Here is a 25,333-nt window from a genome sequence, read left to right as displayed (position 1 = left end):
CTGTACTGAACATCTGTTTGTAAATATGTTGGACATTGGTTCTTATTTCTTTTCTGTCTTAATACATTTTTCTATAAACTGTTTCCTTGAGTTTGTCAAAACACACTTCATATATCTGCATATCATCACATGTTATATTACAGCAAATGCACTACCCATCATTTTACTTATGTTTTAATTTAGTTATAATTTTATAGTTATCTATTTAACAAATATTTAGAGAATGTACCCTGTGAGGAGGGAAGGAAGGAATGAAAGAAGGAAGGAAGTGAAGGGAAAAAAGAAGGAAGGAAGAAGTAGATAAAATATAGGTGGATTTGGAATACAGGAATAAAGATGTGGAATACCACTTTTAAGTGGCTATCATTAATTAATAAATTGAATAATTTCATAGAAAAAGGTCAAAGTCTAAACTGGAAGATTCTGAGTTACCCTGAAGTAAAAAGATTCGAATTCAGACTTAAGTAAATAACACTACAATTCTTTTAAAAATCTTTAAATTGAGTTCTATGGTTTGCAATGCTTTCTATGGTTTGTAATGGTTTCTCATCAAAATAATTCTAATACCACATGCATCACCAATGCACCCATCTCCCTTCCCTGAAACACCTCAACCCCTCCCTCTTATCTCACCCCCCTCTCACCACAATTAAATTGTATGGATAAGTTCTCCCATTATGTTGCCAGTGGACCATGATTTGTTGTAGTCTTACATGTAAGAGAAAGACCATTTTGTTTCTGTTTCTCTTCTTCTGACTTCACTCAGCATGATATCCTCTACTTTCATTCTTGTTTCTGCAAACTGCATGACTTTATTCCTAGTACTTCATATTATTTATTATATATACATATATGTTCATCTCTAGTTGAGCATTTGAATTGTTTCTATATCTCAGCTATTGTACTAAGTGCAGCAATGAACATAGCTATGCACATATTCTTTCAAATTAATGTTTTTTTTGGGGGGTGATAGATGTGAAGAGGCAGTATCATCAGGCCATGTAGGAGTTGTATTCCTATTTTTTTAGAGAAATATCCATACTACTTCTCATAAAAGATGACACTCCCACCAATAGAATATGAAGGTTCATATCCAACAAAGCCACCATCACGTGCTATTTCCAGATGTTTCAACACGTGCTATTCTCACAGGTGTGAGACGTGCTTCTGCACAGTGAAAAAAACTAAAACTAATAAAAATACACCCTACTGAATGCAAGAAAAATTTTGCACACAATAATTCTGATCAAGGGTTGGTATTCAAGATTTATAAAGCACTCACCAAACTCTGAAAAAAAATCAGTGACCCCCATCCAGAAATGGGACAAGGAGATGAACAGAAATGTCCCCAAAGAAAACATAAAGATTATCAATGAGCATTTAAGAAAGTGCTCACTGTTATTCATAATTAGGGAAATGCAAATCAAAACAATAGTGAGAGATTACATCTAAAATGTTCTGTGCAATTTTTTAACCTTTTCAGACTAATATAATACATGTGGTTACAGGGACCCTGTAGATATGCATTTTTTGTCCTCTTGATGTATGCCATGCTATGTATACACATTGGACTATATTCTACAATTATAATGACAAAGTTAAAAGCTTTATCTGTGAGCTGGAGAGATAATAGAGGGGCAAAGGTATATCCCTTGCACACAACCAACCTTGGCTTAATCCCTGGCACCACATATGGTTCCCAAGCATCTCCAAGAGTGATTCTTGAGCACGGAGCCAGGAGTAAGCCCTGAGTACTACAAGGTGTGACCCAAACAACCATAACAACCACCCCAAATTTACAGGTTTGAGAATGAGAAGAATCACTTTCATGTTGTATTATAACATTCCTACATGAAAATTAAGATCTCCTAAGACAGTATTACGCTGTATTTAACTTTTGGCTTATAAGTCACAAGTTATTCAAAATTTAAATATCTTTTCCTTTAAATAATGTAATACCTTTAACTTTAGAGATACACCTAAATTTCAAAAATGTGCATGGCCTAAGAAAAAGAGGCATTTTGATCTTTGTGGTATTTAAGATCAAATATCAAAGAACCGTTTCATATAAACAAGCTTATTGAAAAGTTATCAAAATATTATAAAATGCATAATAACACCCAAAATTTAATATAAAGGAACAAATTTAATATAAAGGGATAAATAGAATGTTCCTTCTCATTACCCTGCAGATCACACTCTCCAGAGCCTTCTATTTTTTTATTGAGTGGTTGTCCAGAGTCTTTTCTGGAGTCCCTGCCAACAGTGTGGTTCCTCTGGAATCCTCACATGCACGTATGCTTGGTTTCCAGGCACACACCTCTCCCGTCCTCTCTCAGAAAAACACCCCCAGGAGCCCTATGCATCCTCCACAGCAGCCATGGATGCTTTCCTGTCCCAGAACAGCCACCTTTCCTCCTTTCACAAAAGTTTGCCTTGAAAGAGTGGAACTGCATCTATGTCATGGAGGGTTTTGCCAACTTTTTCCTCAATGTACCTTATGGATTCCGGTCTGATGTTGAGGTCTTTAATTCACTTTGATCTTACTTTTGCACACGGCATTAGGCAGAGATCTGAGCCCACTTTTTTGCATGTAGCCGTCCAGTTTTGCCAGCATATTTGTTAAAGAGGCTTTCCCTGCTCCACTTCACTTTTCTTGCCCCCTTATCGAAGATTAGATGCTTGTATGCTTGGGGGGAGATGCCAGTATATTCAACCATGTTCCATTGGTCTACAACTCTGCTTTTGTTCCAGTACCATGCTGTGTTAATTATGACTGCTTTGTAGTAGAGATAGAGAAAGGAACACCAAATAAAGGTGTTGGGAGAATCCTCCCAGAATGGGAGAAGCATGCTGAAAGTAGACTATAGACCAAACATGATTGTCACCCATTGCCTCTTTTGCAAACCACAACACCAAATAAGAGAGAGAGAACAAAAGGGAATGCCCTGCCACTGAGGCAGGATGGGATGGGGGATGGGTGTTGGGAAGGATACTGGGATCCGTGGTGGTGGGAAATGGGCACTGGTGGAGGGATGGGTATTTGATCATTGTATAATTGAAACCCAAGCACAAAAAATGTGTAAGTCTGCAACTGTACCTCATGATATCTCACTAATAAAAATTAAAAAAAAAAAAGAAAGAGTGGAACTGGAAGGGGGACAAGGTGAGGTCCAAATAAGGAAGGAGGGGGAAGAGACAGAAGGAACCTGGAAGTAAAGTAAAAAAACGCTGATGAATAGAAGTGCTGGCTGCTTATTTGCCATCCATGTCCAGATTTAGCCTTCTCCCACTTAGCAAACCCTGCCTAGACTCATTACTTCACATCTGAAAAAGAAAATGGCCCCTTGAAAGAAGACCGGCAACATAGTACGTCTGCACCTCAGCTCTGGTAAAAAATAGATGTACCACCTGCATTTCAGATCCCTGAGAAAGCTTATATGAAAGAATAAATGAATTACAGGGAAGGTAGCAAATTTCCAAAGTGCATTTTGGAAGCTCGCTTCCAACCCATACTCAGAGGCAGGCTGACTACCATCTAGGGAAAAAAAAATCACACTATCCAGTAAATACCCTCCAGACAATTCCCCAAATAAATTACCAGATATTCTAGCCACTGTCTACAAAAGTTTAGCAGTTTAATATGGAGCATAGGGAGCGTTTAGAATACCAACATGAACAAATAATTGTCTATTTAAAATATTTGTTTTAGGGAGTGAAAGGGGTGGAACTAAATAGTACAATTTAGATTAAAATTCCAGTATCTTACTTTCAAGTATACCTGATACTCTCATACACCCTAAGGCCATTCCTCCCACCCCAAACCATTTACCAGATGACCCATAATCAGGAGGAACCAGTCATGTGATGGTTACTGTCAGCAGAGAAGCCAGTGCCCAACAAAGTGCCCTGTTTAAAGAGGGCAGAGGTGCGACACCAAAGGCTAAAGGAAGAGGAACTGCAGGGAGAAAGAAGGGAAAAGAGGTAGAAGTCATAGCTTTCATGGGGAACCAGAAGCTTTCATTCACCCACAAAGCTTCAGTTCCTTCCATTTCTCCCCTGGCCATAGACAGAGTCAAGAAACACAATATGAACTTAGTCCAACACTAAGTCTTCACAATTTGGGGAGCTGTTTCTTTTCTCTCCTACTTTCCAATAAACTTTTCTACTTTCCAAAAAAAAAAATAAAAAGAAACACAATATATCTTTGGATATTTAATACTCCCCCCATGGTCCCAGGTGAACACTTACATTTCATTTGCTTGGAGATGGACTTGTTAGGGTCAAGCCAGTGCTGGGGAGAACAAAGCAGAGATGGTGTGTCAGATGGCGGTACCACATGATGCATATTTGTAATTAAAAGTAATTTTAGTAAAGATAATCCTTTTCCAAAGTACAATCTTGCTTCCCACAGATATTCTTAAGGCTTCCCCCATAAAAAGCAATATTGAATGTTTAGGAATAATAATGACACAGGTAGGAGTATAAGTTATAGAGGATGCTTTCTCAGTAAGAGGTGGGTCAGAAAACATTCCAGGATGAAAGGCCAAGGGAAAAAATATACAAGCTATTGAGCAACATGTACTAATAGCTCTAGTATGCTCCTAGGGAATTCTTTAATTTTCAGTTCTCTGGAAAATCTGACAACAGTTCAAGACTTCTAACATTTGACATTCATGTCTCCAAGTGTTCACAGGTCATGGACATCGGCGCTTGTTGCCCTCAAAATCCATGATCCAGCTTCCTTTGATGCAGTTAATGGTGAGCCACGCCAGCATCAGTCCTGTTACACAGAACTAGGTTTTCTCTATGATAGAGAGGAATAGATTATTTGTTTATACGTAGGTTTCAGGGCTGGAGAGATAGCACAGAGGGTAGGGCGTTTGCCTTGCATGCAGCTGACCTGGCCAACCCGAGTTCGATTCCTCTGCCCCTCTCGGAGAGCCCGGCAAGCTATCATCTTAAAGATTCTAGGTCTTGGGATGTTAAGCAACTTGCTTAAGGTGATTCAGCAAATAAATGATAAAACCAGAATACAGTGGGATCCCAGGATGTGAAGTCAAACAATGTTTCAGTATGCTATAAAATGATAATTCACACTGGAGTCACAGTACAGCAGGTAGGGCATTTGCCTTGCACTCATATGCAAGTGGGGTGGCCAGCACCCCAGATGGTCCCCCGAGCACCAATAGCAATTTCTGAGTGTGTAGTCAGGAATAATCCCTGAGCATTACTGTGTATCACCCCCCAAATAAAATAAAATAAAATAAAATAATTATTCTCCTGGTGAAAACTTTCCTCCTTCCCTAGAAACTAAAATATTCAGTGATCAAATCAGCAGCCTGAAGTCCAGATCTCTGAATCCTTCAAAAATAAAAGTGAACTTCTTCTATTTCAATATCATGAAAAACATTTTAAAAATCTTACCACATTTAACCCTGAACTTGTTGCACTGACTCAAGGCTCCTGGGGTGAGCCATAAAAGGAAACTCAGGAAATTAAATTGCTTTTCTAAAAACTAATAAAGAGGCTCATTTAGAACCATGGTGAGAACACAAAAGAGCACAGAGATCAGTATCTATTGCTATTGTTTCACAGGTCTACCTAAAATACGTTTTCTGAATTAGCTTGTCTTCTTTGGAACTTTATAGCCCTTTCCTGCTTCACTTCAATCTAGGTGTTAGCTCTCTGCCTCCAGGGTGACAAGCAAGTTTCACCTTATGTGCCTATGCCAGGTCGGACTGGTTTGTTAGGGCTGGGAAAGAGGGTTCCAGCTTTGGGTAAAGGCTCAGGCAGAAGGTGTGACCTCATCGATTGGCTATGTATGTCCCTGTGGAGGGACAGGGGACATTCAAGGCATGCCTACAAGGCATTTGCCATCTGTGCCCTAAATAAATTATTTACTCTAAATTAACTGGCCTCTTTGTTGTCCTACAAAATATATCTTACAGTGTCAGATGAACTCCTCTATTCCACCTCCACTCAGACTAATCACACCTTATTCTTGCTTTTTAAGCTCTTATTCTTGTGAGATAGAAGGACAAGACCCTTAGAAACGCCTAAAACCAAGGCTAGTACCAAACCCTATGCACTGATTTTTTTCCTGTATACATTTATATGATCAGACACAGTAAGAAAATAGCAACAATAAAATAGAACAATTACAACAACATGCAATAATGAAAGTTAATAAAAATTCTCTCCAAAGTATCTCATTCAACACAACAGTTTCACACTGTGTCAACCAACCACAGACAAAGGAAAACAAACAGTAGGAAGAAGGCACAGCTTTTCCAGGACAATTCCTCTGCAAGGAGCTAGTCATGGCATATAGAATCTAAGGAAAATTAATCAGCAACAATGGTGTTTGAAGGGATTATACAGTCAATGATTTTCTTTAAAGAGTGTTCAACTCCTTTAGGAAGTATTTACTGAAATTACAAGTGTGGCAGGCTGATTGCTTTGCAATTCCTTTATTTTCTAGTTTGCTCATGTGAATAAAGAGGAATGTAACAAATATTTCACTGAAAATTTTCCATACAAAATTGCAGTTTAAAAAACAAATTAATTTCAGGCACCATGATTTACTATATTGATAATGGTAGCGTTTCAAGGATAAAACATTCCAAGGCTCTACCTCCACCAGTGTCTGCTTCCCTCCAAATGTTCCGGTGTCCCCAAACTCACCTCCGCTGTCCTATGCCCTCATTGCCCTTCCAGTGTTATGCCACACATAACATTAATGCATATTGCAAAAACTGTGAGTTCAGGAAATTCCTAATTCATCATTAAATCATACTATATTCTTTTTGATATCATATTTTTGAAAAAGTTGGGTTTCTAGTGGTTTCTGTGATTTAAATGATAATTAATATCTAATACAACATATTCTTAACATCGAACTCGGGTCGGTCATGTTGACTGCATGCAAGGCAAACGCCCTACCGCTGTGCTATCGGGCTGGAGCGATAGCACAGCGGGTAGGGCGTTCGCCTTACAAGCGGCCAACATGGCCGACCCGAGTTCGATTCCTCCGCCCCTCTCAGAGAGCCCGGCAAGCTACCGAGATTATTTGATATGCCAGACACAGTAACAACAAAGTCTCCAATGCAGACGTTACTGGGCCTTCTCGAGCAAATCGACGATCAACGGGAGGAGATTTACCTTTTACCTTATTCTTAACATAACAAACTTATTGCACAGTATGTAAAGTATTAAAATGTACACTTTATAATATACAACAAAGATATCTTAAAGAGACACAGACCAAGAAAGTATGCGGATTTCTTAACTATGGAGCATGTAATTACTGTGTCTTCTTTTAAAAATATAGAAATAAATATTTTTAAAAATACATAAATAGCAGCTAAATATATTTGCTTGTTCATCAGACATAAAGCTTAGAATATGTATTAGCTTGCTATTTTCTTTTCAACTGCTACTTGGAATATCAGATTTTTTTAAAGTCTGCTTACTTACTGGAAACTGATATTTCCTCAGGGACAGAAAGGAAACCTGCCAAGCAAATATCTGAATTTGTGGCTTGCTTACTGTAGCTGAAATCTTTGTTTCTACAACTCCCATTAGCATAAAATCAAAAAGGGTAAGGAAGGTCCAAGCTAAACAATTATTCTACCTAGTGAACAGTAAGAGCACCCACAGGCTACATCCTGTGCATTTTCCAACATTATCAGGAAGATACATACAAAAGAGTGGCGAAGCTCTGTTGGTCCTCTTGAATGTTCTTTTCCTACAGTGTTTTGGCTCTTCTCAGGAAGGCTGTTCTCAGCTTCCTGGTGTTGCCTGTAGACTCGAGAACTGAGCCCCCTTCTCAGGCCACAGCAGTGAAGTTAACTAACAGGAGGACTAGCACCCGTTCCCCACTTTTGACCACAACCATCCAGTGTTGCTCTGTAAGACTGAGCCCAAGTGACCTCTGTAGAATTTTGTCCTACATCACATATTCGCTACCCCAATCCCTCACTTTCCAACAAGTAACAATGATTCTAATAAAACTTAATTTGGGTCTGTTAATTTTTTTTTCTTGGTGGCATACCCATCAGTATTGAGGAATTATTCTCATGGCAGTGCTCTGGATCTCTCCTGAAAATGCCTAGGAGAGATGTGATGTGTGATGCCAAGAACCAAACAAATGTCTCCTGCATGCAAAGCATGCATTCCAGTCAACTCCTAAAAAGGAAAATTTTATCAAGGGATCTGCTTCTAGGAATTAGTTTTAAAGACATTATTTTTAAGCCCCCATAAATCTGTTCTCAATAGTATTTAAAAACCATTCCATAGAGGTTAATTCACTTTTCCTTACACTTGAATCTTTATAAACACTAAGTTCCCAGTAAAGTTTCTCAGATTGAGAGGATTTTAAGTATTAACAATCTAATCTAACCACATTCAAAGTCACTATTTAGATTTTTTTTTTGTCTGGGGGCCATATCTGGTAGTGTTCAGGGCTTATTTCTGAATTAGCATTCAGAGATCATTCCTGTCAGTGCACAAAGGACAATGTGAGGTATTGGGGATTGAACCCATGTAGACTGCATGGAAGGCAAATGCCCTGCCAGCTGTTCTATCTCTCTCGGTCCAAAGATTTAGTTTGACCAACAGCAGCTTGAGAAAAAATGGAATACATGGAAGAACCTACTACAGAGAGAGAGAGACAGACAGACAGATATACAGAGACAGAGACAGAGAGACGGAGAGAGAGACAGAGACACAGAGACAGAGAGAAAGAATGAGAGAGAAGCAGAGACAGAGATAGAGAGACAGAGATGCCCAAACCCTTTAGAACCTGATTTCATCTGTGAGGTTGGAAAATAGCTCTGGTGTATTCCAGGATCAAGATAGTTTTTTCAACTCTCATATTCCACATTCTATGAATGAACAGGGATTAACAACAATTTTTTCTTTCATTTTAGTTTTACCAAATGAATTTATCCCTAAGAGATCATTTTTCTCTATTCCTCAATAGAAATGGTGTCTTTCTTTCATGCTTTCTAATTTTGGTTTGTCTGGGGAAATGAAGGTAGGTGTGAAGTAACAATTTGTGACTAAGGACATTGATTTTTCAATTTGGTAGCTGCTGAGACCAAAATAAAAATTTTTCCGAAGAAAACAACATAAAAGATATCATCAAATATTTTGCTTCTGTTAGAAAAGATGAAGTTATGAAATTTACATACAAGTGGTACTACATGGAAAGTATCATGTTAAGTGAGGTGGGTCAGAGGGAGAGGGATAGACATAGAAAGATTGCATTCATCTGGGGAACATAAAGTAACAAAATAGGAGACCAACACCCAAAAATGGCCGAGATTAGTACTAGGAATTTTGCTCCATGGCTTAGAGGCCAGCCACACATGCTAGGGGGAAAGGCAGCTCAGATAGAGAAGGGAGCACCAAATAAAGGGTGTTGGGAGGATCCTCCCAGGATGGGAGAAGCATGCTGAAAGTAAACTATAGACCAAACATGATTGCCACCCATTGCCTCTTTTGTAAACCATAGCACCCAAATGGAGAGAGAGAACCAGAGGGAATACCCTGCCACAAAGGCGGGGTGGGATAGGGGGGATAGGGTGTGGGAGGGATACTGGGATCATTGTTGGTGTAATATGGGCACTGGTGGAGGTATGGATACTTGATCATTGTATAATTGAAACCCAAGCACAAAAATTTGTAAGTCTACCACTGTACCTCATGGTGTCTCACTAATAAAAATTAAAAAATAAATAAGTAAATAAAAATTTTAAAAAATGTTTAGCTTCTATTGAAATTCATTCGTTCTAAGATTACAAGATATACTGCACATCTCACTGTTATCTTTCTCAAAACCCGTGGCTCCCTATGCTGCACAAATATATAGAACAGAAAAAGGTGCTACTATTCTTTGGGAATTTGAAGAATGAATCGGTCACGCTCACGGTCCTCCCATTGTTCATCGATTTGCTCAAGTGGGCCCAGTAACGTCTCCACTGTGAGACTTGTTGTTACTGTGTTTGGCATATCGAATACGTCACGGGGAACTTGCCAGGCTCTGCCGTGCAGGCGAGATACTCTCAGTAGCTTGCTGGACTCTTCGAGAGGGGCAGAGGAATCGAACTCGGGTTGGCCATGTTGGCTGCGTGCAAGGCAAACGCCCTACCACTGTGCTATCGCTCCAGCCCACTTTATAGTACCTAGATCCAAAAATCTGACTATTTCCCACCACAGCTCTGAAAAGATGGCCTGATTCTCAAATCTCACCAAGACAAGGCCCCAGAGTGAGTTGGTCCCCATATTCTTGAACCACTGTATGCTACTTTTAGGCCCTCTTGTCTCTACTGTAGGAAAAAATATTCATTCAATGAATAAGCTTCAAGTGTTCCAGAGAGCAAGATTACTTGAGCAAGATTACTTGTAGACCCAAGTTGTTTAGCTATCAAAATTGAAGATTTTCACTTTAGAGTCAATAAAATCTATGACAAAACAGCAATAATATCAACAATGATAGATGAGATATATTCCAAAGTTACTGTCTAGTTGAAAGTCAATTATATAAGAACTTTCCTTATCTCCGTAGAATGCCTTTAAATTCTTCACTTATAAATCATTTTGCATTCTAGGGCCCCATGTGGGAAAATTGTATTTACAGAACAAGAAAATAAATGTTATAAGAAACACAAGAACAGAAGACCTATGAAATCATGTGCACCTTTTGAAACTCAATTACAAGCCAGATACTAAACATTTTAGGTTTTATGATGGACTCTGTCAGGACCTCACACCTCTATGTTTAGGATATAAAAGCAGCCACAAACAATACATAAATTAATATAAGTAGCTGAGTCCCAGAAATACTAAAAAACATACAAAGAAGTATTTACAAAAACAGGAGAAAGTCACTCTCCTTGGATACTATATCCAAGAAAACCTTAATGTAAAACAGAACAGAATGCAACCGAAATGTAACAGAGTTTGGAAAATTATGCTATCCCTTCAAGCTTGTTATAATGGAATTTACCACCGTGTAACATCTGCTGTCAACTGCTACCAAACTGTTTTCATTCGAAGATATTCTACATGCCAGAGCCAGACTTTCAAAAGCTCTTCAAAGCAGAGCCAGTGAGAGAGTCCGGAGGGTAAGGTGCCGATTGCATATGCAGCCAATCTCAGTATAATCCCTGGCACCACATAGGGTCTCCCAAGCCCTGCCAGGAGTGACGCTGAGCACCAAGCTAAGTAGTCTCAAGTGTGGCCCAAAATATAGATAAAATATAGATAAATAAAGCTCTTTATTTATTTTTTCCTGCTTTTTTTGGGTCACACCCGGCAATGCACGGGTTTTGCACTCAGGAATTACTCCTGGCGGTGCTCAGGGGACCATATGGGATGCTGGGAATCGAACCCGGGTCGGCCACGTGCAAGGCAAACGCCCTACCCACTGTGCTATCGCTCCAGCCTCTAAATGAAGCTCTTTAAAGCAGAGTCTGCCCAGTCAATGGCTGAACCTGCAAAAACTCCTGACGTGTAACAGTGCTGTGAGGCACCAAGTCTGAAGAAGACATTTTACATACCAAAGATAACTAGAACTCCTTATCCTTGTTAGAAAAATTCACTTATTGAAATCCTAACCCTTCACGTGCTGATCCATGTGCTGATATTTGTAGGTGGCAGCTTTGGGGATAATAAAACTTAGAAGTCATGAAGGCGAAGGCCCGTGTTTGGATTACTGACTTACAGGAAGAGGAATAGAGTTTCTGCTCTTTCATTTTTGGGGGGCCACATCAGGTGGTGCTCAGGGATTAATCCTGGCTCTGAGCTTGGCAAGCACTCCTGCTTGATTCTGGGGATCATGCAGGATGTCAGGGATTGAACTTGGGCTGGCAGGATGCAAGACTAGCTCCCCACCTGCTTTGTTATTTCTCTGGCCCCTAGAGCATCTGCTCTCTCAGGCACATAATTCTCCCACTGCTTTTAGCTCTCTCTCTCTCCTCTCCTGTGATTCAACACAAGGAAGATGCAGGTGGCTGAAAGATGGCCAAACTGTGCCTACTTCATCTCTGCTTCCTGCCCTGCTACGCTGTCAAGCAAGGCTGTTTTAAGGGTCCCTGGAGCCCATTCTCTTTCCAGGTAGGGAAACAGGCAACTGTGCCATGTTAAATTTGCTGCCCACCTTATCTCTGGTATCTCTGGTCATTCCTCTGAATGAACCCCACCCCATCCCAGCCCCCATCTGCACTTGGCTTTTTCTTAATTACTGTAATACAAGGAAAGGCTCACTGTATAATAGACAAAGAACTCTTGAGGGATAGATCAGTTGTCCTTCAGAAAGCTGGAAAATCTTGCTTAGCTCAGGAGATGAAGATTTGGGTTATCTGTACCATTTTGTTTTTTGTTTTTTGTTTTTGTTTTTGTTTTTTTTTTCTTTTTGGGTCACACCCGGTGATGCTCAGGGTTACTCCTGATTCATGCACTCAGGAATTGCTCCTGGCGGTGCTCAGAGGACCATATGGGATGCTGGGAATTGAACCTGTGTTGGCCATGTTGGCTGCGTGCAAGGCAAACGCCCTACCCGCTGTGCTATCGCTCCAGCCCCTATCTGTACCATTTTGCAGGACCCTTTTTGAGCCTGAGTGAAAGGAGGGTTAGCAGGGTGTTAGTGAGGATACTGGACTTACGTGAGGTACTAGAAAGGATTTCTTTGGCATTTGCCACTGAACTGAAGCAGTTCCCAGACTTTGTCTTGCATCCATGCTTGTTGTGGCTCTTATTCTAAATTTCCTGAACCCCTGGGGCTGGGGCAGGAAACATTTTTCTTTTTCTTTCTTTATTTTTTTGTGGGGGGGGGTGCAGGACAGGAGTGGGCGGGGGGGAGGGGAGGACACACCCAGAGAAGCTCAGGACTTATTACTGGCTCTGTTATCAGGGTTATACTTGGTGGGGCTCTGGGGGACCAAGTGTGATGCCAGGGACTGAATCTCGATTTGCCATGTAAGTGCCTACCTGCTGTACTCTGACCCAGGGACATTTTTCTTTTTAAACACATTCCAAGTATAATTATCGATGCTGCTCTCCTAGCTTTTCTCTTCTTACCAGTATTGGGAATCATGATATGGACATTCATGGACATTATTTCTTTGGCCTTTAAAGACATCACTGCTGACTGGAGAGAAAAGCTGTTTCAGAAACGTTGTCACTTGTCCAAGTTCCCAATGCTAGTAAGTGACAGAGCATTTGAATTTAGGTTGATGGCGCAAGTCCCTTGGGCCAGAAAGCCTCTCTGGAGTCTGTTAGTTATCAAGTCACCACTGCAAATAAGTTATTTTCAGCAAAATTCTTACCAGTCAACCTGCAGAAGTAATTATAACTACCATTAATGAATCATCTGTCATGTACAATAAATTTTACTCATGTGGTCTCTAGACATCCCCAGAACCCTGCAAGATAGGGAACACTGGAGGAGTCTGTGGGTGGTCTAAGGTTGCATCACTAACAAAAGTTGAAGGAGGGATGGGATTTGAACCTTTGAAATGTAGCCTAGACCAGGCATCTGTCACTTTTGTGTAAAGTTCCAATAGAAAATATTATCAGGTTGTGATCTATACACTGTGCATCGTAATTACTCAGTGCAACTGTTTTAGTGCAGAGTGGCCACAGTGAATGCCTAAATCCAGTGGACACGTTTGTGTTCCAGTAAAACTGTTTCGTTAAACAATATAACATGATCTACTGTAATTAACTGACAATTGACCTTAAAAAAGATCTGGAAACTACCTAACTAAATCAACCTTTTCTTTCTTCTTTATCCACTTATTGGGGAGACAGTGAATAAAATACTAAGATATTGTTACAATTAAAATAGATTATAAACATGGACTCATTAGAATATAACTATAGAAACATATTTATAGGTGCACATTCACAACTTACACCCTGAAGCTCTGTCCACTGAGAAAGGCCCAGAAAGAAAGGTGCTGCAGCGATGATAAGCATATCTAGGGCTCAGACTTTGGTTTCAGTGACCACACTCCAATGAAAAGAGTGATTTCTTGGAAAAATGGCTGATTTTAGAAATGGGCTAGAAAAGTCACAGTTTGCACCTGAGGCATCTTGTTGTGGAGGCAGAAAGCAAGAATGTACTCAGTAAACGAAAAGAATAAAAAAAGCACAACATTAAATTGAAAATACTCCCAATGGCAAAAAGCAGAACAATAATAGAAAAAGAAAAAGAATAATTAGTGTTAGAGTAAGAATAAGATAATATCCCTAAACCTGCACTGATAGAATAAATCATAGAATACATAGGAGAGGGGGAAGGAACAGCACTTCAGTTTTCCTTTTAGAATTATTACTAATAAGTATAGAAGGAATGAGAGAACTACCACAACTACCATTAAAATATCACAGTGATAATATGTGGGCAACATCGATTTTGAATGTTAAAATCAGTGAAAAGATTTGAAAAGGAAGAAAATGAATGTTTTCATTTCAAAGAATCTTCCCTACCCCCTTCCAGTAGTTTAAATTTCAAATAGAGAAAGAATAATTTGATAGGATGAGGAACCTAATATACCCCAACTTAGCCCAGCAATCAAGTTCAAAATCGCCTGTAAAAAGGCCAACCAACATCACCTACCTGATATTATGCTACGAGAAGAGCACGTTACCATGGGTGTTCTTCACAGGAATCCTAACCTTATTGAAATCTTGAAGGAGACGTCAGATGAACTCAAGTGAAAGACATTCCTCAAAATAACTTAGCAGTGCTCTTCCCAAGTGCTAAAGTCCCGAAAGACGGGGAAAGACGAGAAAACACAGAGTAGAAAGAAGCTCAAGATGTCTCTATTGGATTTGGAACAGAAAAGGAGAACTGGTGAGGAAACTGGCAAAGTCCTACTACGTCTGTACACTAGAAACTTCTGTTGTGCGAATGTTGATTCCTTAAGTTTGATAATTACTCGCATTGGAGGAAGGTAAGACAGGATCTAAGACACTGCTTTAGCCACTAGTGCTGTAATTTTTAAGTAGTAAAAAGAGAAATATTTATTTGAGCCAAGGGAATCTTGTGGAGGCATAAAGTAATAATGTGCTCAGCAAACCAAAAAATAGAAAACGTTTATATTCTTCATTGTTATTTATATTTTATTTTAGTATCCAGTTTTGCATACTAATAGTGGGGAAAGGAGGTCACCCCCAAATTAAAGCTGTTCTTATGATCGATGCACTGAATTACTCAAAGGGTTGCCTGAATAGATTTTTCATCATCATGTTGTACATCCACCAGACAACCATCATAGACTTTTGAATTGGAGGATACAGCACGAGTATAGTCTTCACATGGGTTGCAAAATAGTTGCTGCACGAAACTGTATGGATGTGGTGCTCAGAATGATATGATCAAGTTACTAAGCATTTTGAATTTGTGCTTATTATTACAACTTATGAAAGTACTTGCATATAGAGTTGATATGGAAATGAGATAAGATATTTAAATGAGTAACTGATGCTATAGATGATTAAAATGTGACACATATTGATATGGTGGTGTATGTTAGTTTTAGCATTAATTGCTGTTGTTACGCCTTGGGTAGGTCTAGGTGAGGAAATGTTTGCAAAAATACAACCAGCCTGTGACTAGCAAGTAAGGAAAGTAGGAATGTTCATTGAGACATTTTTTTACAGGTTCTCAGCCTTTATTATGTTAGGAGAGCTGGGGGTAATAAGTATTAGATAATTAGAACCAGGGGCTCACAGCACTGTGATTTGCTGGTAATGGAGTTTCTAGATGACATTTTCATTGGTTTTCCTTGTTTGTTTTGTTTTGCAGCCTTACCCAGTGGTGCTCAGGGCTCACTCTTGCCTCTGAGTTGAGAGATCACTCCTGGAAGGTCTCGGGGGACCATTTGGGATGCTTGGGTTGAGACTCATGTTGGTCTCTGTCAAGGCAAATCCCCTTCCCACTAGCTATACTCTTTCTAGCCCCTTTTCCTTCTTTTATTTTTTTTTCTAATTTAAGCACCATGTTTTACAAAGTGGTTAATAGTTGAGTTTCAAACAGTGTTAAAACACCACTCCCACCATCAGTGTCCACCAATGCCCCCAGGTTCCCTCCCACCTTCTGGTTTGCCTCCTTGATGGGCACATTTTTATGTTTAATTATTGTTTGTGTTTGCTAGCCTTTCTTGTTTTTTTTAATTAACTCATGTATTCTTTTCCTCAGTGGAAAATAAAATCAATTAATTATTTGGATAGGAAACTAGCAAAAAAAATCAGGTTATTTAGGAAAACTAAAGTGTGACTTACCTCTGAATTGGGAGCTGGTGGTTTGCCTACAACTCTTTACAACTTGATTTACGGGAAACCATTGTAGAATATTAAATATTTAGCACGATTACATTTGGAACACCATATGTTTGACAAGATGTTTCATGCCCCGTATGCTCCAAAAATGGTGAGAACTGAGTCAGTAAATGATGATTATCTTTTGCTGTTTGAATGGCAAAGGCCCAGGATTTCCATTAGTTTAAATTTTTATGTAGAGATGGACGGATTGAGTACTGGTCAATAAAAATTCTCTGGAGTTTCCAGCACATTTATCAGCTGAAGAACTCATTAAAGATAAGGTGGGTGTTGGTCTTCTCATTTTACTGATGGGAAAAGCTATTGGAACTATGAACTCAGAAATCTTAGAAGAAATGTTCTCATTGGTGCCAGAGAGATAGTACACTTAGTTGGGTGCTTGCTTGCATGTGACTGACCTGGAAAGAAACATTTAAAAAAAGAATTCTAGAAGAAATATTAGTTTGTCCATTATTTTTTCTTAAATTTAGCATATTCTCTCCACCTCATCTGCTCAGGTGTTTGAGTAATTTCTCTGTTTTGATATAATTAGTGAATTTCATAATTCTGGCTTCATTGCCTGTGGCTTTGAGATGCATATTGTCCTGATTTTCCTTGTTATTTTCCCACCATTTTCTCCTTTCATACCTGGCCAAGGACGTCACCCAGTGTTCAAAACTGAAAGTAAATATTACCTGAGTGGAATGGGGGTTATATAGGACAATAGGAGAATAGACCTAGTGCTTTAGACTTTAACCCACTCTATTCCCCCTTCCACCCTCCCCCACACACACACCCCTTAAGATTCCTGGGCTGTACTAACTTAGAATTCCCAAATCCTGAAAGAAAATTCCAGGGTTTTAGGGATATGTTTTAAAGTTTTAAAATTATTATTTTAATTTAATTAAAATTTTTTGATAATAGAAGTTATTCCGGCTGTGCCTTGGCTCAAACTCAGGGCCTTATATGTGCTAAGCTCTACCACTTAAGTCACATCCCTGAACCTCCCTATTATTTGGGACATGGTAGGTCAGGGCTATACCCAGCATTGTCAATAGCAATTTCCTCCCAATTCTAGAGCATTTATTATTTATTGACTTGAAAGTCATTGTCTTCCAACCAAAGGTCTATTCTCAGTCTTACCCAGAGAGCACAAGTTTACTTTGGAAATCCACATCTTTGAGGCATTTCCTTAAGTATCTTTTCGTTTAGTATATGTTATGTGGCCCTGAGATGCCAGAACATTTATATATGCTCAGATAGGGGGATGAACTAGGACATCCTGTGGTCAAAGACACATCTGTGAAGATGCCCGCTCCATCCAAATAGAATTATAGGCCTAAGATTCTCATACACAGAGGCCAGAGAAATGAGTGACCTTACAAAGAGTCTTCTTGACAATGGGAAAAGGCCTTGTCTGTGTTAAGACAAGTTTGCTTTCCTAGAGACATATCTGGAGAGAACTTGGAATGGAATGAAAACAGGCTCAGTGATTTGAAGTTAGCTCTGGGGATGGTGCCAGGAAGCAGAGAGCAGAATGTCCCACCAGCTGCTCCTGCCTTTGAAAGATGCTTCCTGCTCCTGGGAACAATTGCTTCACAGATGCTTCTAACTTGCATTGAGATTGAACCTAGGATTTAGGGCTGCCCTAGGTTGAAAGAAAGGTTGTGTAACTGCCTCAAGTCACTAGTCATAAGTTTGTTTGCCCTTTAAATATTTGGAAGTTTTAATAACAAAACAGATCATCTGCTTTGGGAGCAAGTGTGAACAGGACTTGATTTTGTAGAAAGGATTTTGGACACTTGTTACTAGGTAGAGAGCACTGTCATAACAGCTGAACATATCTAGTGGGTCTGTTGTCTAGTTGTTCTGTCTAGTGGTTCTAATGTGTCTGAGATACTGTTATTAACAGCTTTTTTTCCTCACTTTTCTTAAACACCATGGCTTATAGAGTTGTTTGTGATGATTTGTTACAGGCATTCAATATTCCAACACCAATCTCACCATCACTGTCACCTTTTCTTCACCATTGTCCCTATTTCCCAAATCACTCCTCAAGCTGCCTCCCCAATAGTTTATTTTTTATTGCTTGTTAACACTAAGTGACTAATGGAATGATGAAAAATTACTTCAGTAAAGAAAATTTGTGAAAATTGTTGTTTCTCACCATGTGGACATTAAATCCTTGTCTGAAGGTTTATTAGGAAGTTGTTGCAAGTTAAGCCTTTTGTGTCAATGTTTTCGATAGTCCAGATTAATTGGTTTCTACGTTACATTACTGATTAATCTGGTGTGCTCCTATTGGATGTTAGTATTGTAGAGTTTGGAAATGTCCAGAAAATCCAGAATATTTAACTGGGCATTACTACCGGAGACGTGGCGGCAACTCTTGGGGTCTGAGTGGCTGCTGGCACTTTGGTAGGGCAGGAACTTGGCCCATCCCACTTCTGAGATCACCCCAGAGGTATTAGCAAGGACGGGGTATCTGAGAAATTTTTGCAGCTAGTTGGTTTCTCTTGAGATTCATGAGACTCTGGAACAAGGCCAGTAGATAAGCTGCATGGTGTTGGCAATGAGATGTGGGTGTGGCTGCCTGCGCTTCTGGAAGTATATGGAGGTGGGGGGAGGGGGGTCACTGGGCGTTTTTAGTACAAAACAAAACAAGACAAAACCAAAAAACAGAGTACCTGAAATTGTCATCAGGTTAGCATCTCTGTGGAGCTCAGGTTGCATCTGCACTGACATTGACAGCTTTGGATAAATTATCTTAGTCTGTTGCCAGAAAGTAGAGAGCTGTATTTAAGTAAAATTCACATGATTAGAGCCAGAGATATAATATGGGGCTTAGGATACTTGCCTTATATTTCACTGACTGTGGTTCAAATCCCTCATACCACATATGGTTTTTCAAGCACCGCTAGAGTTCAGTCTGAGCACAGAACTAGAAATAGCCCCTGTGCATTGCTGGGTGTGGACTCCCACTCCTACCCCCCATGCACACCTACTTAGTAAATGCACACAATCGACTCATTTTATACCTGGTATCCTCTCCTGGGAAGGGATAGGGTACCTGATAATGACAGATTGGAATCTCGAAATTACTTAGCCTACTGGGATGTCATAAATTTAGTAAGGAGCAACTGGAGCTGGTAGGGCGTTTGCCTTGCACGCGGCTGACCGGGGTTTGATTCCCAGCATCCCAAATGGTCCCTTAAGCACCGCCAGGGGTAATTCCTGAGAGCAGAGTCAGGAGTGGCCCCTGTGCATCGCTGGTGTTACCCTAAAAAAATCAGTAAGGAAAGAAGCGATCACATGAATGTTTTCTTCATGCCAAAGGGCAGTCTGAAGAATGAATGAGGCTGGGAATATGCTTTTTTTGTCCTGGTGTTAGTTACAAAAGAACAGGAGGTTATCCAAAGTTGAACTCTTCCTTGGTGGTGGGAATCTCTTGGGCTTGGTTCAGATGAGGACAGGAATTAGAAAGATAAGGTTTAAGTAAGATCATTAGAGAAATAAGCATTCATTAGAAGGAGGAAAGAATATCAGAGGGACTGAGCAGTAGGTTTTTAAAAATTATAAATTGCTTTAAACACAATTTTAAAGTCAAAGTGGGCAGAAGACTAGAATGTATAAGTCTACATTATTACTTGGGACAATGAAGACATATTAAGTGAGAAAATGGCAATTTGAAGCAGACATTTCTGTTTTCATGTATGTTCTAGTAGATATCTCAAAATTTCAGTGTAATGATATATGATATATTATATCCATGGAAGATAAAATCTTGGACTTTTATAAGAAAACATTATAGACTGGCTTGAATAGAGCTTTCATTTCTATTCTGATAAATTGGGTGACCCTAATGGGAGCCACAGGGAACAGTAGCCGGGATAATGCACAGGCACTTGCTGGGGGATTGCTGGGGAACTGCACCTGCCTGAGGGATTGGCATATGCAATGGCTGAGCACACTCAGGCTGATGGGCTGCTTCACTCACTCCAGAGCAAGAGCTCCCCTGCTCACTCTACACACACCAGGAACTGAACCCAGGAACGATTAAGATCTAAGTCAGGAATCAAAGTGGGAAGCGGGGTATCGAATTTAGTGGTGCCTAAGGAATATTCACAATGTTTTGCTATCTTATCTGTCAAAAAACTTCTTTTCTTCTTAAGTAGCCAAAATCACTTAACTTAAGTGCACCATTTTGTAAGGAGTACATGTCAGTGACACTGAGTACATCAACAGAGCCGTGTAGCCGCCACATATATCAAATTGCAAATACACCCCTCACCTCAAAAGAGATCCCACCCACTCAAACATTATCTCCCCTCAGCCTCTTTGTACCAGTAGGTTTTTCTATATAGTGAGATACAAGGGGTTTCTATAACAAGATTCTTATGTAGTCACTCTCTGAGGTGCTTTGACAAATGTGGGTTCAGAAGACACAGGACCCTTGTCTCTTCAGCCTGGTGGTACTATCTCTCTAGAAGAGCCTGAGGAAAGGTCTTTCCTTTGCCCCACTCAGTACAGTGAGGACACAGCCAGGTCTTGGCACTCACAAATACACACTGAGTGGATCCGTTTCTTGTAGCCAATAACCAGAAGAACAAGAGTGCACTGCGTTGTCTCAAAGAAGAACTTCAGCACCCTCCCAGCCAGTACCCCACCCAACGTCCCCAGGCTGATCAGGACAGAGGCTCTCTCTTACCCGCTGCTTCTCTGGATCTACATAGCGAATGCCAAAGTAGTCCTTCTCCAGCAAGCTGTAGTAGTTGCAGATGTGATCGATGAGAAACTGTCCTTTGGTCTCCCTCTGCAACAAAGCACAGTGCAAGGTTCAAACATTTCTATTCTTGCCAAAAATCCAAGGAAGTTTGTGATAAAAGAAATGATTTTACTTATTTCAGTCCCTAGATCAAAGGCTTCCAAACTCTTACTTTTTCCCTATTTTGCAATCCATAGTAAGAAATGCACTTTACAATGGCAGTCATCTCTCTCTCGTTTTCTCTCTTTCTCTCTCTCTTCCTCTCTCTCTCTCTCTCTTCCTCTCTCTCTCTCTCACACACACACACGGATATTAAAAAAGAAAAATAACCCCACACAAAATCTTGCACAGATGCCATGCACTCTAATATGTTCTCTTTTATTTTCCTTTAACTCATTTTGTTATTGGCTGGAGCGATAGCACAGCAGTAGGGCATTTGCCTTGCACGCGGCCAACCTGGCCAACCCAGGTTCAATTCCTCTGCCCCTCTCAGAGAACCCGGCAAGCTATTGAGAGTATCTCGCCCGCAGGGCAAAGCATGGCAAACTTCTCGTGCCGTATTCGATATGCCAAGCATGCTTGTTATTACAAATCTCACAATGGAGATGTTACTGAACCCACTCAAGCAAATCTGTGGACAACAGGAGAACAGTGACAGTGACATTTTGTTATGCTACTCATGATTCAGGAAACTGATTCTACCATTCAGTACTGACAAGAAATGCAAATTTTGCAAATTTACAGATCACACATATAATAAACCTTACCATCTTTTGTAACTGGTCTGCATATTAGTTGCTCATTTAGTCCTCACAGCAATCCCACAATAAAGTTTCACATTTTGCATCTGAGAATTTTCAGGTGCATGGCAGCTTGTCCAATTTCATGTATGTAACACGTAGAGTGAGGTAAGAGCTGACCCAGTCTGGCTGCAGAAACTGGATTCCTGCTATGCCAGAGTTCACTCTGCTTCTCCTCAAATACAAGGGCACAGGAATGCAATGAACCATATCAGAGGGAACACTCTGGCTCCCACCAGGAAAGTGGGGCGTCTGCTCCTCAGTCTCTAATCACAGTCTTAGGTCAACTCCATAGACACTGTCAGGAACTAGGGGAGTCAGCCCTGGGACTCAATGTCACTCTCTGTGACCTGAGACAAATTTCATAGCTCCTTCCACACTGGCAAAGGGAGTTGGTCAGACTATATGATTCCTGTTCAAGATGACTTTTCCTTCTAATAATTTGTACCTGCCAAGTATGAATAAGATAAATACCATTCAAACAAAGCCCTCCTAATAACAAAGTTCTTCCCAACCCCTCATCAGAATATTTGACTAGATAAATGTCTGCTTCAATCAAAGGTCATTGGAATATTTTATGGAAAGCAGATGACATATAAAAATAAATGAAGAAATCAGAGGCATTAAGTGAACCATTCTTCCAATCCACTAAAAATAAGTTAGGAAAATCAGTTTGGTTTATGTGACATAATTATCTTTTCATAAGAAACTACTAACAACAATTTGCAACCTTGTCAGAAAAAGCCACTTTCTGGTCAGGAATGTACCACATGGAGAAAAGCATTGGAGCTTATATGCACATATTTTGATGTGGTAAAGGTAAAGATAAAGGCCCTCCCGTTGTTCGTCGATTTGCTCGAGCGGGCCCAGTAACGTCTCCATTGGAGACTTCATTGTTACTGTGTTTGGCATATCGAATACATCACGGGGAGCTTACCAGGCTCTGCTGTGCGGGTGAGATACTCTCGGTAGCTTGTCCGGCTCTCCAAGAGGGGCGGAGGAATCGAACTCGGGTCGGCCATGTTGGCTGCGTGCAAGGCAAACGCCCTACCGCTGTGCTATCGCTCCAACTTAAATATTTTTCTGAAATAATTTTCTGTTTTTAAATTTCTATAATTATCTTCAACTCAAATGAAAAACTGTATCTGATAACAACTAAATGCAACAACCCTAATAAATCAACGGACTGAGCTTCTTTAACAGATGTCCTATGTCATTCACTTGTCTAACAGATAACTGCTGTTGCAGAATCAAGTCAACCATACCTAACATGTGACTTCATAATTTTCAAACTGGACTGCCAAACTCTCCACAGTAGGATTTATAAAGGTGGTTTCTGACCACAGGAGACAAATTAGAGAAGTGGATAAGTGTGTTGGGCCCAAAATACAACAGTAGAACGCTAACTTTCCATGTCTGACTGCTCAGATTCAACCCACAAAACAGAAGGTGGGAGTGTGTGTGTCGGGGGGAGGGGGACATATATGTCAAAGCAATGCTTTGTAATGACATAGAATTGAAGAGATCTATATTGTATGTGGCAGCTACTGCCACATTTTGCCCTGAAGATGTACTTAAAACACAACAGAGTTTGGTGTTTGGTTTTAGGTATTTAATGATAAACCCAGCAACCAAAATATACTCTCTCCTATGTCTCCTCATAATGCCAATAGCGCTGGAAATAAGAAAGTGCCGTTGAGACAATGTGGGGCTAGAACACGGGGCTGAAATGGGAATAATATTTCTGCACAAGCAAGTGAAGCCAGCTCTCATGACTATGGGTCACCTGGTGGATGTTTGGTCTCCTGTCCCCAAAGAATCACCCCAGACCAGCAATAGCACCAAGGCCTCAGCACCACCAAGGAGGAAGCCTGTTGGAAACACCGACCCAGGCATCCCTCCAGACCTACTAAATCTATTCTGCATTTTAGGAAGATACCATAGTTATTTGTATGCTTACTCAAGTTTGAGAAACCCCGATTTAGGAGAATTTCCCCACCATTGGAAAATGAAAAAATTAACTGCTCTCCAAAGGTTTATGAGCTCATTTTCTCATGAGAATTGCTTAATCACCTGCTCAGAATAATCATTTTTTTAATTTCAAGGATACTAAATCAGAAAATCACTAATATAAGTTCTTCAGAGCTGCTAACTACGCTGTGCTTTATTAAAAAGAATGGCACTTTAGACATATGAAATTCCCAGGATTTAAATATGTTAATAGCACTTATACAGCAGTCAATAAGATGTTATGGTCTGTACCTGAAAAAAAAAACTGCATCTAAGTGAGGCTGCACATCAGCAACAGAGTTGAAAGAACCTCTTGTTCAACACATATATTTTTATTTGTAGTCCAGTGCTGGTCCTGTGCACTGGGATTTGAATTTTTTTACAAAGAGCATAGCAAGATACTGTGAATACAACTGCAATGTATTTTTAATGTACTAAAAGTCTTAACCAATGCTGGTTAAGGTGTTGCCTGTGAACTGTGGAGAGAAAGAATATTTTGTTATAGGTTTTTCATTAAAAAAATAGTTCAGAAATTAGGAATAAATTAGGAACATGTTTTAGTTGCACAAAATCCTAGTTCTGATGTAGGCAGGTAGAAAGGGAAAGCCCCCTCCCAAGGCAATGGCAGAAACCAACCTTGCAGAAAACAGAAAAAACAGAAACTAAGGCCTAATAAGACCCTCACCTGGCAACAGCAATAGACCCAAAGCTCATGCAGGAACAAAAGGCCAGGAAAGAAATTTCAAAGAAGACCACTCCCAACTGCCTGGTAACCTCCTTATCAATGAACTTTTACCCAGGTAGAAGCCTATGTGGGGGCAGGTTGGAGAAACCCTATAAAGGTCACCTTGAACAAAGGAAGGGTGCGCATATGCTACCTGAGCACATGTGTCGCCTGCATCTCCCCTCTTGAGACGTGTACTTTCATGCTTTCATGTCCAATGCTGGGATGTGTCTAGGGGCTCTTTCTCCACCCTTGGAGAAGCCTGTGTTCTCTCTTGAGAGCATTACTCTCTCTCTCTCTCTCTCTCTCTCTCTCTCTCTCTCTCTCTCTCTCCCCCCCTCCACACCTTCAAAAACCCTCCAAATAAAATCTATTTACTAGGCTGCTTATCCACTCCTGAAATTCCTTTCTGCGAGGCGAGACAAGAACCCAGTAACCCTGGATCCCGGGGGGCAGAGGCAGAAGGGGAGAAAGTGACCATCTTTCTCCTCCACGCTTCATATATGTCACCTGTGGGGCCCACCGACATCAGTTCCACCCTTGGTATTGCATGTTCTACCACCCCCCACCCCACCCCCAACTAGGCACCCTGACACCAAGCAGCATGACTAGGCCTGACCCACATCTACTGCCACAGGCCAGCATCGAACAGTCCAGTCATGAAATTGGCTGAGGATTTCTGGGAGAAGCCCTGGCCCACTG

The 25,333-nt window shown here is 40.4% G+C and overlaps 1 protein-coding gene across 2 annotated transcripts in view; it reads right to left on the bottom strand.

The window, feature by feature from the left end:
* Window positions 1-25,333, bottom strand: part of FRMD3 (FERM domain containing 3) — a 299,884-nt gene that overhangs the window by 119,658 nt on the left and 154,893 nt on the right. For both annotated transcript variants that reach the window (XM_056134756.1, XM_056134757.1), the window contains exons 2-3: window positions 21,041-21,145; window positions 4,252-4,294 (exon numbers count right to left, since the gene is read on the bottom strand). In XM_056134756.1, the coding sequence (XP_055990731.1) occupies window positions 4,252-4,294; window positions 21,041-21,145 (148 nt within the window). The remainder of the gene's footprint in view (window positions 1-4,251; window positions 4,295-21,040; window positions 21,146-25,333) is intronic.

This window comes from Sorex fumeus, unplaced genomic scaffold, assembly GCF_029834395.1.
Source record: "Sorex fumeus unplaced genomic scaffold, SorFum_2.1 ptg000106l, whole genome shotgun sequence".
NCBI classification, from domain to species: Eukaryota; Metazoa; Chordata; class Mammalia; order Eulipotyphla; family Soricidae; genus Sorex; species Sorex fumeus.
The sequence above is the reverse complement of the archived record's forward strand: the minus strand, read 5'-3'. Positions and strand labels throughout refer to the sequence as shown.